The following is a 16,373-nucleotide window of genomic DNA, read 5'->3' as shown; positions in this document are numbered from 1 at the left end:
CAACTTAAGAATGCATACAAGAAATAAAACATCACCTGAGACAGAAAAGATGTCTGTAGGCCTGCCATATCAACTCCACTTATTGAACTTGAACGTGATATTGTAGGAGTGCTAGAAACAGAAAATGGTTTCCGCTCCTTAGGGTGTAAAGAAAAAAAAATTAAATTCAGATTAAAGGGTAAAATGTTAAATAAAAAGCAACAAACCTTTCTAGGATCAATGACAACAAAGATTCATTCTAATTTCCTCATAAAATGGTTACAGATATGTCTTCTGAAGTCTTATCAAAAGCACAATATTTAGTAATTTAAAAGTATAGACAAAAAATCAAATCATCACAGGACTCATTTATATTATACAATATAATTTGGTTTATGTTTAATGAAATGTGAATGTTTTTAATGGAGCAACTATATGAATTTCATATTATATAACATACCACCAATTAAACATATTTCTCTAGAATAAGATTACCAAGATTTACAAACCATAACATTTCTAGCTTATCCATTTTATTTTTACTGTATTTTAAACCAAATTAATTCAGAAGGTAATCTCAGTGTTCATATAGGTGGATTTAACATATTATGCTAATTACTGAGTATACTTCTATCCTTTAAACATAGGAAACTCACTTTAGAAAAATTACCTTCATTAACCAGAAACAAAGTGAACAAACCAGTTTCACTCCCAGGTGCCTATGGGCCAAATGAGGTGCATCAGTATCAGTGAGAGACCACAAAATTCATTTAAAAAGGGGCAAGACGTTCCATAATTCAACTCCTAAAAATCACAGGTCTCTTTGTATAAACTCAAGTTACTTTGGATCTACTCTGAGGAGAACACTGATTATGCTACTAGAATTCATCACTCTACTGACTTTAGACCTTAAGAAATGGTATTTATAAAGTTTAGCTTGGGGACTTCCTGGTAGTCCAGTGGATAAGACATCAAGTTCCCAATGCAGGGGACCTGGGTTCAATCCCCAGTCAGGGAACTAGGTCCCACATGCTGCAAAGAAGACCTGGTGCAGCCAAATAAATAACAATAAATAATTATTAAAAAAAAAAAAGTTTAGCTTGAATTACAAAACAATGACTAATCCCAACAGCTACATGGTTACATCAAAAAAGAAACAAAATAACAAAATTTAATACCTTTTCTTTTACTGCTTCTTGAGTGAAAATTGCTTTCTTCCTTTCTTGTTCAACTTTCATTTTCTCCATTTCTAACTGACTATTCAACAGTGTCTAATGGAGAGAGACAGTCAGGTTATTTCTGTGAAACTAAGTCATCATCGTAAGTCAGTCTCCAAATTAGGAATATAAGGTATAGAGTCTTATTTGTTCTTTAAGACCCAAGTGCCAAAAGCAGAAACATCACCCATTTTATATTGTCATCACATTAACTTGCTACCATTCCCAACCATTCTCTAATGGAAGATCTAAGAGGTAAGTGAACACTAATAGAAATACCTTTTCTTTCCTTGTCTCTTCAAGTGTTCTTACATATTCATCTTTTAGGTTTTCTAATTCAACCTGGTACCTATTACGCCAAAGGGAATTAAACAAAAAAAGATGATAGTAGAGACTATTAAAATACTACTATATTACCTCCAGTTACATATTTAGTAGTCATTTTTATTATCAGCTTGATTTTCGAACTGTATTTTCCAGATGACCTGGGTTTTATTCAGAAGCTAAATTACCATGTCTATGTATTTTTTGGTTCTTAGGGTTAAGATTTCATTTAAAAAAAGACTTCCTAAATAGAATTTTGAATACCACCATTCCATAACATTCACATGTTCAGATTCTACAAAAGCATTACGGAGTTCTACGAAAATGTTTGCAAAAGTTCGTATTCTTTACTTTATAAATCATTTTTTACTACTTTTTTTAAAAAGTAAAACTTCCAAAGAACTCACAGGATAAAACCCATCATTACAGCCTTAATTAACTTAACACAGATGGATTTTACAGCTTGTGATTTCCAAAGAGCCCAGACATTTATTTAGGAAGAGTGGAATAATGCTTAAACCCTTGTCATATACAAATAACTCCAGCGTGTGGTCTTCAACTACTTTATGGTCACAGATTCCTCCAAAAAAATCTGATTAAAGCAATGAATCCTTTTCCTAGAAAATGCAAATACATTCAGAACATGCCACACATGTCCAAGAGACTATACAAGGCTCAGTGAATCCCACACCTTAGTTCCACATCCTATTACTAATGACTCTGACTATAAACACTAAAAGTATGTATTTCCAGTTCTCCGTGCGATGAAGTTAAAAAGCAACAGCATATTTTTTAAGTGCTTTAAAATGTCAAGAAACTATCAAGAATAACACTCAAGAAACATGCTCACCTATTATTTTCATCCTCTAGTTTTCTTAGCCTATTTTTCTCTGATTCTAGCTGAGCCTGAAATCTACTATTTTCTTGTCTTAAGAGAGAATTCTGTGACTCCATGGAAGACATTTGAATTTTGTTAGCAAGAAGTTCTTCTGTGGCTGCACGTTCTCTCTCAACTGCTGCTGCCAACAAGGTCTGGGATTCACCTGATGGTAGGATAAGTAAGAAATTTCAATCATATATACATATATTCAAGAGGCCAAGATAATACCAAACAGATTCTGACTTCAAACTTCTAGTGATGCAAACAGCCACACTTAAAACTGTTTAAGTACTCACTAAGGCAGACCTGCCTACAGAGACAAATATTAAAAATCTTAATTTATAGGTGCTTTACCATTTTTTTCACCAATATATTTTAATTTGAAAGTGGAGTCATGTACCAGCAGAGTAGTGAATCAACAGTGCTGGATCAACTGGATAGTCAAAGGCAAAAAAAGTAACCTCAAACTAATCTTCACAACATATATGAAAATTAACTCAAATGGATTACATACCTAAAAGTAAAACAAAATATAATGAGGGGAGGGACAAAACAGGTGAAGGGAATCAAGAGGTACCAACTACCAAGTATAAAATAGGTAAGCTCCAAGGATGTAATGTACAGCACAGGGAATATAGCCAATATTTTGTCAAACTTAATATGAAGTATGATCTATAAAAATGTCAAATTACTATTGTACACCTGAAACTAATAGAATATTGTAAGTCAACTATACTTCAATTTTCAAAAAAATTATAAAACTTTTAGGAAAAAATCAAAGAAATCTTCAGGATCCAAGGATAGGCAAAAAGTACTTCGGTTTAACACAAAACCATGAGCCATAAAGAGAAAAACTGATAAATCAGACTTCCACAAAATTTTAAACTTTAGCTCTATGTGAAAACAAATGAAAAGATAAGCTACATATTTGAAGGAAATAAATACAAACCATATTATCTAAGATTAGTGTCTAGATTACATAAACAAGTCTCAAAACTCACTAGTTAAAGTATAAATGGTCCAACTAGAAAATGGGCAACAGACACAGTTTACTGAAGAGGATGTACTAACGGAAAATAAGCATATAAAATGTCATTCACCATCTTTCATGAGGAAAATGCAAATTAAAATCATAATAAGGCATCACTACACACCTGTCTGAATGACTAAAAGAAAAAATAGGGGCAAACACCAAAAGAAAATGCTGGCAAGGATGTAAAGAAACTAGATTACTCTCATAGACACAGCCACTTTGGAAAACAGTTTGGCATTTGCTTAAAAAACAAGGCACACAACTAGGCATACAACCCAGCAATTTCACACGTGGGCATATATCCAGAGAAATGAAAACTTAAGTTCACACTAAAACCTGTACACAAATGTTCATTACAGCTTGATCTGCACAGACAAAATCTAGATATAGCCCAGACATCCTTTGTTAGGTAGATGGTCAAACAAGATTTGCTATATATAAACAGAAAAAATACTCAGCAGTAAAGACTAAATCTCTAAAAACACAAGAACTTGCATGAATCTTCAGGGAATTATACTGAACAAAAAAAGCCCATTCCCAAAATGACACATTTTATACAATTCTATTTATATAACATTTTGAAATTCCAAAAGTTCAGAAATAGAGGATTAGTGATTGCCAGAGATTTGGGACAGGGAGGGAAGGCCAAGAGGGTGGTAGAACAGTTTTAAAGGGCAAAATGAGGGGTCTTTGTGGTAGAACTATTCAATGTCTTGACTGTAGTGACAGATACATGAACCTACACGTGGTCAACTTGTATAAAACTTAATAAACACATAGACATAAACACACATATATAGACAAGTGAGTTCCAGTAAAACTGGGCAAATCAGAATAAAATCAGAAGGTTGTTTCAATGTCAATACCTTGGTTGTGATATTCTACTACAATTTTGCAAAACATTAACATTGGAGTATTGGGGAAAGTGTGCAAGGGACCATTCCATATCACTTCTGCATATATTGTAACTGCATATGAATCTAGTTATCTCAATTGAAAATTTCAACTTAAAAAAAAAAAAAAAAAGACTAGTGGATAAAATTTTGAGATTTAACCAAGGCAAGAATTTTCTTATTTTTCCCCACTAAAGTAGACCCAGTAATATCTGTTTTACATTATATATTCTTTTCTATACTGTATCTATGCTCTTATTTATAGCATTATAAAGTATGTTTGTCCTGTGGCTTTGCCTACACTGTACCACAACACCATACATCCCTGAGAGTGTGTAGGCTCCAGTTTAAAAGCCACAGAAATAACAGCTTCTAGCTTCAATTTTATTGCTAAATAAATATTTGTTTTAGAAGGTGTCATTTTCAGATATCTCATACTTCATAACAAATCAGTCTCAAAAAGCTGTCCAAGATAAATGATAGACCCAAAATTTCTATCTAGAAATTAAACAGTAGATGAAGGTTCATCTGTTTAGGGATTTTTCTTTTTAAGCAGATAAATCTATTTCAGACAAAATCTTATATGAAGCTATAAGGGGAAAAAAAAGGCAGTCAAAGGAGGCACTATTTTCATTTAGCAGCCTGGAGGAAGCCCAGCACGTTACTTATTGAGCTTCCCCCTCACCATGACAGCTAGCACTAAGACATACAAGAGATCTACTGAACACTGTTTCAAATACACTAATCTAGCTCACCCCTAGTGATTTTATAGGGTGTAGTCCAGAGAAGGTAAATGACTTGCTCCAAAACAAAGAAGTATTTGGCTGGATGATTGAAAACAAACCATAAAAGCCATGAGTCCAAATGTTTTGACACCCATTCACGTTGGCTTTTATCACTACACCATGATGTCTCTCAAATTACAGTTAATTTTAGGCATAGAACAGAAACAGGAATTTTTCACCATTTGCTAGCTTCTGGGATATCTAATATATACATATTCTACCTGTCTGTACTTGAGTAAGTATCTTGGAAAAAAATTTTTCTTTTTATTAACAGCACAGAGGGGAACCTAGGATATTTTTGTAAAGAAGCAAAATATGGAATCTTAAGACTTCATAGCATCTGTCTACCAGAATCTGAACTTGATTTAACTTAGACTTATCTCGGCTCTTGGAATTCCACCATTGACTAGAATCATATCTGATCTCTACCTCCTACACTACTGCCAACAAGCTAAAACAAGGTCAGATTGAGCAATGGACAAGGAAACAGTAGAGTGCAAAAGTTTGTAAAAATGAGCAAGAGAATGACAAAGTATCTTAGACAGTACCTGACACATTATGTAAGGCATGGTTTGAAAAGAGTCAATTAAAATATTAGAAAATAAATGTAAGAGAGGAGAAGAGGTCAAAATCTGCAAGTTAGACACAAAATAAAACCATCAGATCCAGTGAATTTCAATTTCATGCCATTACCCTAATTCTAAAACAGGATGGAAGGGCTTAAGAACTGCATTGAGCTTAAGAACTAAAGCAGTTACCAAGTCTATCAGAAAGATTCTTCTCTAACTTCTCCCATGATGACGTCTGGGACCCTAGAGTTGCTTGCAAATTTTCTATCTGTCGAAGCAATGGTCTTGTTGTTGATGAAACACTTTGACTCAGTTCTTGGTTTCGATTCTCTGCTTCCTGGAGTCTCTGAATTATGATATTCTTAAGTCATTATTACTGACAGCAGTAAAAACACTAAAAATGCTAGCAAACAAACTTTATGAGAGATTTCGGGAAAAAATTGTTTTTCTATTACTTTCTAACTATTCAAACCTTAAGTTATGGTTAAGTTGCATAACGGAGTTAAGTATGTACTTCTTTTTAAAACATTTCTATGTAATGACAGCCTTTGATTACCTTAAGGTAATAAAGAGTATCATCCAAACTTCTTAGTAGTTGCCTCCTCTCTAAATATTTCTAATTATTTCTAAAAACAGGAAGATCAATATGAGTGGAATTTTTTCCCCCTTCTCCAGCACAACTTCACTGACTGAAATCAACATAGTAGCATAAAAATTGGGCATTGCTTTCTGCCCCACAGTAATCAAAGACTGATAATAATTAATCAATCAGCCATTACAAATGAAAATAACTCAACATACTACATATCATGATAAAATTACTTTCTAGAAAACAAAATTAGGGTTTTTCTTATACATTTTTGAAGTGCCCACTCTGATTTTATTCACATAAACCACATAGAAATACAGAAAATGAAGAGTATGGCAGTAATCTTCTCAACTTGAAGAACATTACCCAACTAAGTCATTTATTATTTTTAGAAAAACACATCTCAAGATTTGTATTTTAGGGAAACTCTGACAAGTACCTGCTGGAGTTCACTGATCTCGTGGCGTAAATAATCCTCTTTTCTGGCAGCTGTTTGCTCTGCACGTTGCAGTGCCAGCCTAAGGTCCCCCACCTGCATGAAGAGAACACACTATCAGAACCAACGTCAAATATTATCTATAACTTCCTGCTATTATTTTTTGTGTTGTGTTGACTTATGATTCATATATAATATTCTATGCTATCCAGTGAGCATTTACATACAATTGTCACACATCTCATTCTTCAGGCAATCCCTGAACCACATGTACTCAGTATGTACTGACGAAAACACAGTAGGTGTACACACACACACACACACACACACACACACACGAGCATATACATAAGTACAAGGTCTAGACGCTGGCATACAATACAGGAGGAAACACAGTGCACTCATAAATGTTTGCAGTGTAAGGCAGAATGTGATAGGAACTATATGAGCTATAAAAACTGGCTGCTATATTCACACACAGCTGCACAGGTTGTAAACTTGCTACAGCCTTTTCAGAAAGCATATGGCAACACATTCAAAGAATCATCAAACTTTTTATATTCTTCCATCTGATCATCCTAGTCCTGAGAATTTACTCTATAGAAACAGATCTATATACATACAAAAATATTCTCTACACTGTTAGCTAGACTAACAAAAACAAAAGAAATACTGCAAATACCCATTAGCAGTAATTTATTTTTGCCAATGTTGATACAACATGAATATGCCCAATAAAAATTAATACGACCACAAAAAACATGCAGAAATGTACAATTTAATCTTAAATAAAAAAACTACAAAATAAAATGAAAAAAGTATGAAAGTGTTAGTCACTCAGTCATGTCCAACTCTTTGCAACCCCATGGACTATAGCTCGCCAAGCTCCTTCGTCCATGGAATTCTCCGGGCAAGAATCTGGAGTGGGGCCATTCTCTTCTCCAGAGGATCTTTCCAACCCAGGGATCAAACCTGCATCTCCCACACTGCATGTAGATTCTTTACCATCTGAGCCACCAGGGAATCCCCAGAATACAGGCAAGAACACTGGAGTGGGTTGCCATTTCCTTCTCCAGTAAACAGTAAACTATATTTTATGCAGAAAAGATGAAAGAGATACAAATAAACGTGTATAAGTGTATGTGTATATACACACATTGAGGAGGAATATAAATAAAATGTAGATATGGATGTTTTCTTGCATTTACAAATAGAAACACTGAAAAAAATAAACCTAATTGTAGTAAAATGGCAAATTTATAGGCAAAGAAAAGGAATGGGGAAGGAATAAGTTGGAAGCAAAAGTTACCCTAGTATATTCTGCTATGTATCTTTCACTTTGGAATCATGTAAATGTTTTACATATTCATGTGAAATTAAATAAAAAATGCATTGAGATCAGTGAGGAAAGAACAGTCTTTTCAACAAGTAGTGCTGGAACAATTTGATATTCACATGCAAAAGACCTAAATGTGAGAACTAAAACTATAAAAATCATAGAAGGAAATAGGTGAAAATCTATGTGATCTTGAATTAGGCAAGAGGTTCTTAAATATGATATCCAAAACACAAGGAAGAAAACAAAAAATAAGTAAGCTGGACTTCATCAAAATTAAAAAACTTTTGTGTATCAAAAGACACTATGAAGAAAGTGAAAGACAGCATAGAAAGTGGGAGAAAAATATTTACAAATCCCACATTTGATAAAGGTCTAGTATGCAGAATATACAAGGAACTCTTACAAATGAACAATAAAAATGATAATATAAAAATGGGCAAAGGATTTAAATATTTGAATAAATTTCTCCAAAGGAGATGATACAGAAATCCAATAATCACATAAAAAGATGTTCAACATTATTAATAATTAAGGGAATATAAATTAATACTGTAACAGATACCATATAACACCCCTAAAAGGGCTACAACGAAAAAAAAAGACAATGACAAATACTGGCAAGAATGTTGAGAAACTGAAACCCCCATATATATGGCTAGTGGGAATGTAAAACGGTTCAGCCACTGTGGATAAGTCTGGTTGTTCCTGAAAAAGTTAAACGTAAGATTAGCATATAACCCAAGGGTATATATCTAAGAGAATTTAGAACATATGGTCACATAGAAATTTGTAAATTAATGTTTAGAGCAGCATTATTCATAATAACCTAAAAATGTAAAAACTCCTGGGTGTATATCTAGAGGAAGTGAAAACACTAATTTGGAAAGATACACACCTTCCAATGTTTATAGCAGCATTGTTTACAATATCCAAGATATGAAAGCAAACTAACTATCCATCAATAGATGAATGGATAAAAAGGTGTGATACGTACATAGCCGAAATACTACTCGGCCATAAATAAGACTGGAATTTTGTCATGTGCAGCAGCAGGGATGGTGTGTACTATGATTAGTGAAATAAGTCAGAGAGAGAACAAATATTGTATAATATGACTTATATGCGAAATCTAAAAAAACAAAACTAGTGAATATAACAAAAACGAAATAGACTCACGAATTTAAAGAACAAGCTAGTGATTACCAGAGGGAATAGAAAACAAGGGGAGGGGAAAATCAGAAGTACAGGACTAAAAGGTACTACTACATATACAACAAATAAGCTACATGATTTATTGTACAGCAAGGGGAATATAGCCAGCATTTGATAATAACTAAAAATGGAATATAACCTTTAAAAAAGTGAATGACATACACCTGAAATTTATATAATATTATAAAATAACTATACCTCAATAAAATAAATAAAATTTAAAAGTGTAAATAACCCAAATATCTATCAACTGATGATTTCATAAGACAAAGCCTGACAAATGTTAGTTTTACTCCTTTATTTGAAGTACATGGAGTCCCATAGATGCTATGAATGAGCTTCAGAGTTAAACAGATTCTCCGAAAATTATATGCAATGTTTAGTATTTATCTGCATACATGCATTCTTTTAGTTAAGAATGTCCCTAGTTTTCATAGCACTCTCAAATGAGTCTGAAATTCATAAAAATAATAAGCAATACTGGTTTAATGTAAGCATCACTTTAACAACAGTTTAAAAAACACACAATTAATTAAATTTGGCACAGTCTAGTATTCCTAGAAAAGTGCCCAAAAAGATTATAAAGGAAATGCAACACATATGCCACTACATAAAGTTTTATTCAAATTAACTAATGGATTCTTTATTTAGCAGAAGCACAAGATTTTTAAAGGCTAATTTATCATCCAATGCTTACTTGAATTGCTAACGTTTCCTGCTGCTGACGGGCTTCTTCTTGGGCCTTCTCCAGTGCTGCAGAAAGTTCTTCTTTAGCTCTCATTTCACGACTCAGAGCAGCTTCCTGGGCCTCACTATCCTTTGCAGCATTGGCTTTGTGGAGATCAGTAAGTTCTCTTAAAATTAGATAGATAATTTTTAATTTAAAATAATATACAGCTAATTACATGACCAAATTAATTAAGTTTCCATGTAGATTTACATGAGATCTACAGAATGAGGAAGGTTACCACATAATAAACACCGATTACAATGAGGACTCTCTGTGAAGCTCGCTTTAACCAGTCATAAGTCCATATACCAGGAAGTTTATAAATGTTATTAGTGATCAGGTAATAAAAAAAAGTGTTTCTTCCATTTCTTGCTCTGATAATGGACTTTCAATGAGTTGCATATTTGTTCATTTTCTTACCTGTATGCACTATCAAGAGCAGCCTGAATACTTCGGTTCTTTTCTTCAAGTTCATTCATGTCTACTTGAAGTCGGCCAAGGTCCTTCTCTTGGCGTTCTACCACAGAATTTAGTTTCTTAATATTTTCTCTATGTTGTTTCTCAACCTCTTCTTTGCCATCAAGGACCTATATTAAAAAGAAGAGACAAAGGTATATTTCAATAAAAAATACACCACAGTAAATAACCGTGTTCTAGGAATTTCAAGCACTGTATCAATAATAATGAAGAAAAACCTTAACATTCACTATTTACTTGCTTCAAAATTCCTCCCAAATGACATACCTCAGTAATTCATTCCAAATATTTTATAACCCATGGCCAACTATTCATATTGGAAGTAACACAACATATATGTAGAGAACAGTTAATATTCACCTGTTTTAAATGTTGTAACTCTTCTTCTAGCTCTTGAACTTTTTTGTTCAGCTTTGCAATAATATTTTCATTTTCTTTGTCTTTAGTTCTTAATTTCTTAATGATGTTAGAATTATGCAGCTGCTGTTTTGAAAGCTTCTCTCCTGGCAATGGAAAAAATGTATAAGTTCAAATAATGATGATTCTCTTAAGAATGTGAGTAGAATGTTTTCTCTAACCAGTAACATAAAATGACAGAATACTTTTAAAATCACAATGCTGTAACAGTTAATGTTAAAGTGATTTGGACAGGAATCAGCCATGAATGCTAAAATTACTAGGTAGAAGGACAGTGTGGAACAAAATATTTACAGTCTTTAAGAATCATTCCCACATATTATAAATTACAAAGGGGAAAAAAATGTGCTTTTACAACAGAGAAATCTGGTCATAATCTTAACCAAACATTCAACTCTGACATCACTAAACTGTGCTACAGCCTGACATTATGTGTCCACTGATGTGATGGAGTAGAAGGTGCACATTATCACCTATTATATTCACAAGAAATCTGATCTGAATCTAATCATGAAGAAAGTGACAGACTCCTAAACAGGGGGTAGTCAACAGGACAACTGAACTCCACAAAATCTCTGATGCCATGTCATGAAAAAAATATCCTAGATTGGAGGAAGACTAAAAGAATATAATTGCCAAATGCAATGAACTTTGATTGGATCTTAGGGCAGAACAAATAACCAGACATGAGAGTCATTTTTAGAGACAACTGGGATAAAGGCCAAAATACATGCTACAATACACTTTTGAATTAGTGCTGATTCTCTTAGATGAGATGACAATGTTGTGCCTGTCAAGAAAAATTGCCCCTGGGAGATACAGACTGAAGAATTGAGGAGTGGACTACAGAGTCAATGCAATTTCTATCAAAATCCAAATGGCATTTTTCACAAAAATAGAAGGGAAAAAAAAAAAACCACCCTAAAAGTCATTTGCAACCACAAAACACCTCAAATAACCAAAGTGAGTCTGAGCAAGAACAAAGCTGGAGATATCACACTTCCTAATTTTCTAATTTCAAAGCATATTACTAAGCTATAGAAATCAGAACAGTATGGTACTGGCATAAAAACAGACATATAGACCAATGGAATAAAATGGAGAGCTTATAAAGTGATCTTCAACAAGGACGTCAAGAGTACAACCATGAGGAAAGGGCTGTCTCATCCATAAATGGTACTGGGATATGCATATGTAGAAAAACTAAACAGTATAGCATCATACATCAAAAATAAAAATCAACTCAAAATAGATTAAAGACTTAAATATAAAACCAGAAAATGTAAAACTACCAGAAGAAAACATAGGGGGAAAAAAGGGAAAAGTTTTCTGACATAAGTCTTGGGAATTGCTTTTTGAATAGGATCCCAAAAGCATAGGCTACAAAAGCAAAAAAAAGATGTGTGAGACTGTATCAAAGTAAAAAATTACTGCACATTAAAAGAAACAACAGAGTAAAGAGATAATCTGCAGAATGGAAAAAAATATGTGCAAACCATACACTGATGAGGAATTAATATCCAAAATATGTAAGAACTCCTAGAACTTGATAGCAAAAAAAAAAAAAGCCAATTTTGAAAATGGGCTAAAGACATGAAGAGACATTTCTCAAACAATGCATACAAATGGCCAAAACGTATACAAAAAGGTGCTCAACATCACCAACCAGCAGGGAAATGCAAATCAAAACTACAGTGAGACGTCATCTCATACCTGTCGGGACAGCCATTATCAAAAAGATAAAAGATAAATACTGGAGAGGATATGAAGAAAAGAGAACCCTTGAGTAACAGGTGAGTAACAGGTTTGCATCGGTGACAATGCAAAATGGTATAGCCACTACAGAAAACAGTATGAAGACTCCTCAAAAAATTTAAAATAGAATGACTATATGATCCAGCAATCTCACTTCTGAGTATACATACAAAAGAAACAAAATCAGGATCTCAAAGAGAGATCTGCATCCCCATGTTCACTGCAGTTCTATTTACAATAGCCCAGCTATGCAAACAATCTATGTTTAGTCAATGCATAAATGGATAAAGAGAATGTGACATAGATTGATAAATATATATAGAGAGATATAAACATTATTTAGCTTTGAAAAAACAACCTGCCATTTGTGAAAACATGAATGAACCTAGAGGATGAAATAAACCAGACATAGATACAAATGATCTCACTTAAATATGGAATACTAAAAAGTTGAATTTGTAGACACAGAGAACAGAATGGTGGTCAACAAGGGCTAGTGGGTCAAAGAAATGGGGAAATGTTGATCAAGGGGTACAAAGTTTCAGTTATGCAAAATGAATAAGTTCTACAGATGTAATTTACAGCATGGAGACTATAAATTAGAGCTACTAATACTATACTATAAACCTGTAACTTGCTAAACTAAAAAGAGTAGATGTTAAAGAGTTCTCATCACACACACAAAAATGTTAACTACGTGAAGTGACTGATATATTACTTTGCTTCACTGTGGTAGTAATCTCACAATATATACATATAAAAAAGTCACACTGTACACCTTACAAATACACAACTTTTATACCTCAACAAAGTTGGATTGTTCCCTGGTAGCTCAGCGGGTAAAGAATCTGCCTGCTATGCACAAGACCCCAGTTTGATCGCTGGGTTGGGAAGACCCCCTGAAGAAGGGACAGGCTACCCACCCCAGTATTCTCGGGCTTCGCTGGTAGCTTAGACAGTAAAGAATCCACCTGCAATGCAGGAGACCTGGGTTCCATCTCTGGGTTGGAACGATCCCCTGGAGAAGGAAATAGCTACCCACTCCAGTATTCTTGCATGGAGAATGCCACAAAGAGTCAACACAACTGAGCGACTTTCAAGGGCTTCCCTGGCGGCTCAGTCGGTAAATGCGGGAGACCTGGCTTCCATCTTCGGGTTTGGAAGATCCCCTCGAGGACAGCATGGCAACCCACTCCAGAATTCCTGCCTGGAGAATCCCCATGATCAGAGGAACCCAGCGGGCTGCAGTCCACAGGGTCACAAAGAGTCGGACACGACTGACCAACTAAGCACAGCACAGCAAAGCTGGATTAAAAAAGAACTCAGGAGTGGAATGATACGGTATCTGTCAACCACGTTCAAGAGGTTAGGCCAAAGGGTATTATATGCATGTGCAGAAGGATATGGAGGTGGTAAAGCTAGATCTTAACAGTCAATGACTCTAGTTAATGAAGTAATCAGATACTCATTGTAGTGTACTCTCAGCTTTGAGACTTGTAGCTCTTCAGCTATGACTTTAAAAATACCTCTAGGGTATACAGGAGCAGTATGTGACTACATCTATATGAAATCAGTCTATTTTCCCTATAAAGAAGTTCATTAAGCAAAAGGAAACATCAGCTCACTCCCCAAATTTCAACATAGTGAAATTTGATATTGATATGAAACCATGTGGTTTCATAATTTTTAAAAATTATTAAAAATATCAATATCAAATTTCACTATGTTGTGTACTTAGCCTTCCCCTCAGTCTCTAATGCTGTAACAGAAAATAGTAATAGATTGCAAGATGTCTTGAGATACATGTTTAATTAACTCTTCCTTCTTTATTTTATTACTCAGATTGTTTTTAATTATCTCTGTACCTATACTTCCCTCTCATTAAATTATAGTGCCTAAAGGACAGGGAATGTGTCATTTATTACATATTTGTCATTTGTCTATATCAAACACAGAATCTGACCAACTAGCTGTTAAGTATAAGCTGAATAAATGAAAAAGAAAAATTGGACAAAACTATTTCAAATGAAGTGATTATTTCCAATTACTCTCAGTCTGGAAATTCACTTAAATGCAGTGATTTAAGTACAGAAATGTTCATCCCACTATGATTTGTAATATTAACATTTAGAAATAAACACATAACATTAGGAAAAGAAAAACAAATATATCCACATAATGCACTTTAATATAGTCATTAATAATGGTACCAAAGCACATTTAATGGCTTAAAGAAATTTAAAAGAAAGAACACTGCAAATTAGATATATGATATTATGTTTAAAAACGTATTAAAATGCAATAAAAGGAAACTAGAACAGTTCCTTATAAAAATAGATTATGATTTTTTTCTTTCTTCATATACTTCCTATAATTTAAAAATTTTCTGCAAGTAGCAAGCATTATTCTTACAACTAAAAAAACTTTAAGAAAAAGAAAATTTTATTTAACCATCTTTTCCAAAACTACCTTCTTTCCTATGACATTCCAATGTCCAACTGCAATGTTTAATCTCCTGAAGAATCTTTAATTTTCATAACCCTATTAACTATAAATCTTTTCATATAGTGTTTAATAACTGAAAAAAGTAAAATATGAATTTAAGAAAAAATTCACTATCAAATTCCAGAACAGAATGATACCATATAGTACCCAAGCTAGAGATTCAGATACTATACAAACTCTAGAATTAGAACGTTCTAATATCTTGGTTTAAATGAGGACTCTAAAACCCTTCCTTAGGGAAGCACAAAATTCTATTCCTCAGAGTCGGTTTTTTTTTAACTCCCTAGAAACAGAAAGCTACATACATATCTCTACTTCTCTACATGTTGCTCCACATTCTTCCATAAACTGTTATCTATCACTTCTGAAGCTTAAATCCAAACCTTTCTTGCTTCCCATGTTTTCACATTAGGAAAAATCACATTAGGAAAAATCAGCAGCTAGTCACATGGTAAGTATTTTATCGTCACAGTATTTTTCACAACTGACTGAATATTTCACACACCTTCTTCCAGTAACCCTCGGATCTGCTCATCTTTCTCTTTCAAAAGGTCTGCCGTTTCACTACTATTTAATCTAGTAGCAAGTTCTTCTTTTATACTTTTGATTTCCTAATTAAAAAAAAAACATGAATACCATAAAGAATTAATTTCATTCTGGGCATATTTTTCATTTTTTTCCATATTCAATTAATTGCATTTTCAGTAACAACCCGTAAATTTTGTTAACCTGAGTTTATATCACCTTGTTAATTAAGAGGAAGTTAAAGAGCTTTGAAAATGACATTTCTATGTCATTCTATTGTCTATGTCTACCTAAATTCAGGCATAAGCAGGTTTTAATATGGAAATGTAAATGAGTGTAAGTTAACTTTCAACACCCTTTTTGAGTATCTCTACACATATTTTCCACAGGTTAGACGTTATTTTTGGAACATTCAACTAGTATATCTCCATTTTTTACTGCATTTCCTTTCCTCATCTGATACTTAAAATGATAGTATCCCTCATCCTCATACTTAAAAATATGCTGCAAAGAGAAAAAAACATAATTTCATAAGGTCCAATCTACTTTAATTAAGCAGAGATTTAACAGAAACATGTTATAATACTTCATCTTTTGAAACAATGGTGATATAAAGTGTCCTATGATTTAAAATTTGTTTTTCACAATGCTCTGAAACTAAACAACAGCTCAAATCAACTAACATTTACTAAGTATTTAAAGTATACT

At 33.5% G+C, this 16,373-nt stretch overlaps 1 protein-coding gene across 1 annotated transcript in view; it reads right to left on the bottom strand.

Moving 5' to 3' along the window:
* The window catches only part of TMF1 (TATA element modulatory factor 1), a 29,886-nt gene that overhangs the window by 4,509 nt on the left and 9,004 nt on the right, over positions 1-16,373 (bottom strand). Inside the window, exons 5-14 of the mRNA XM_020910080.2 lie at positions 15,646-15,751; positions 10,824-10,966; positions 10,407-10,573; positions 9,954-10,110; positions 6,709-6,801; positions 5,870-6,026; positions 2,371-2,563; positions 1,476-1,545; positions 1,158-1,250; positions 36-137 (exon numbers count right to left, since the gene is read on the bottom strand). Of these exons, the coding sequence (XP_020765739.1) occupies positions 36-137; positions 1,158-1,250; positions 1,476-1,545; positions 2,371-2,563; positions 5,870-6,026; positions 6,709-6,801; positions 9,954-10,110; positions 10,407-10,573; positions 10,824-10,966; positions 15,646-15,751 (1,281 nt within the window). The remainder of the gene's footprint in view (positions 1-35; positions 138-1,157; positions 1,251-1,475; positions 1,546-2,370; positions 2,564-5,869; positions 6,027-6,708; positions 6,802-9,953; positions 10,111-10,406; positions 10,574-10,823; positions 10,967-15,645; positions 15,752-16,373) is intronic.

The sequence above is a fragment of the Odocoileus virginianus genome, chromosome 26 (genome assembly GCF_023699985.2).
Source record: "Odocoileus virginianus isolate 20LAN1187 ecotype Illinois chromosome 26, Ovbor_1.2, whole genome shotgun sequence".
Lineage (NCBI taxonomy): Eukaryota > Metazoa > Chordata > Mammalia > Artiodactyla > Cervidae > Odocoileus > Odocoileus virginianus.
The sequence above is the reverse complement of the archived record's forward strand: the minus strand, read 5'-3'. Positions and strand labels throughout refer to the sequence as shown.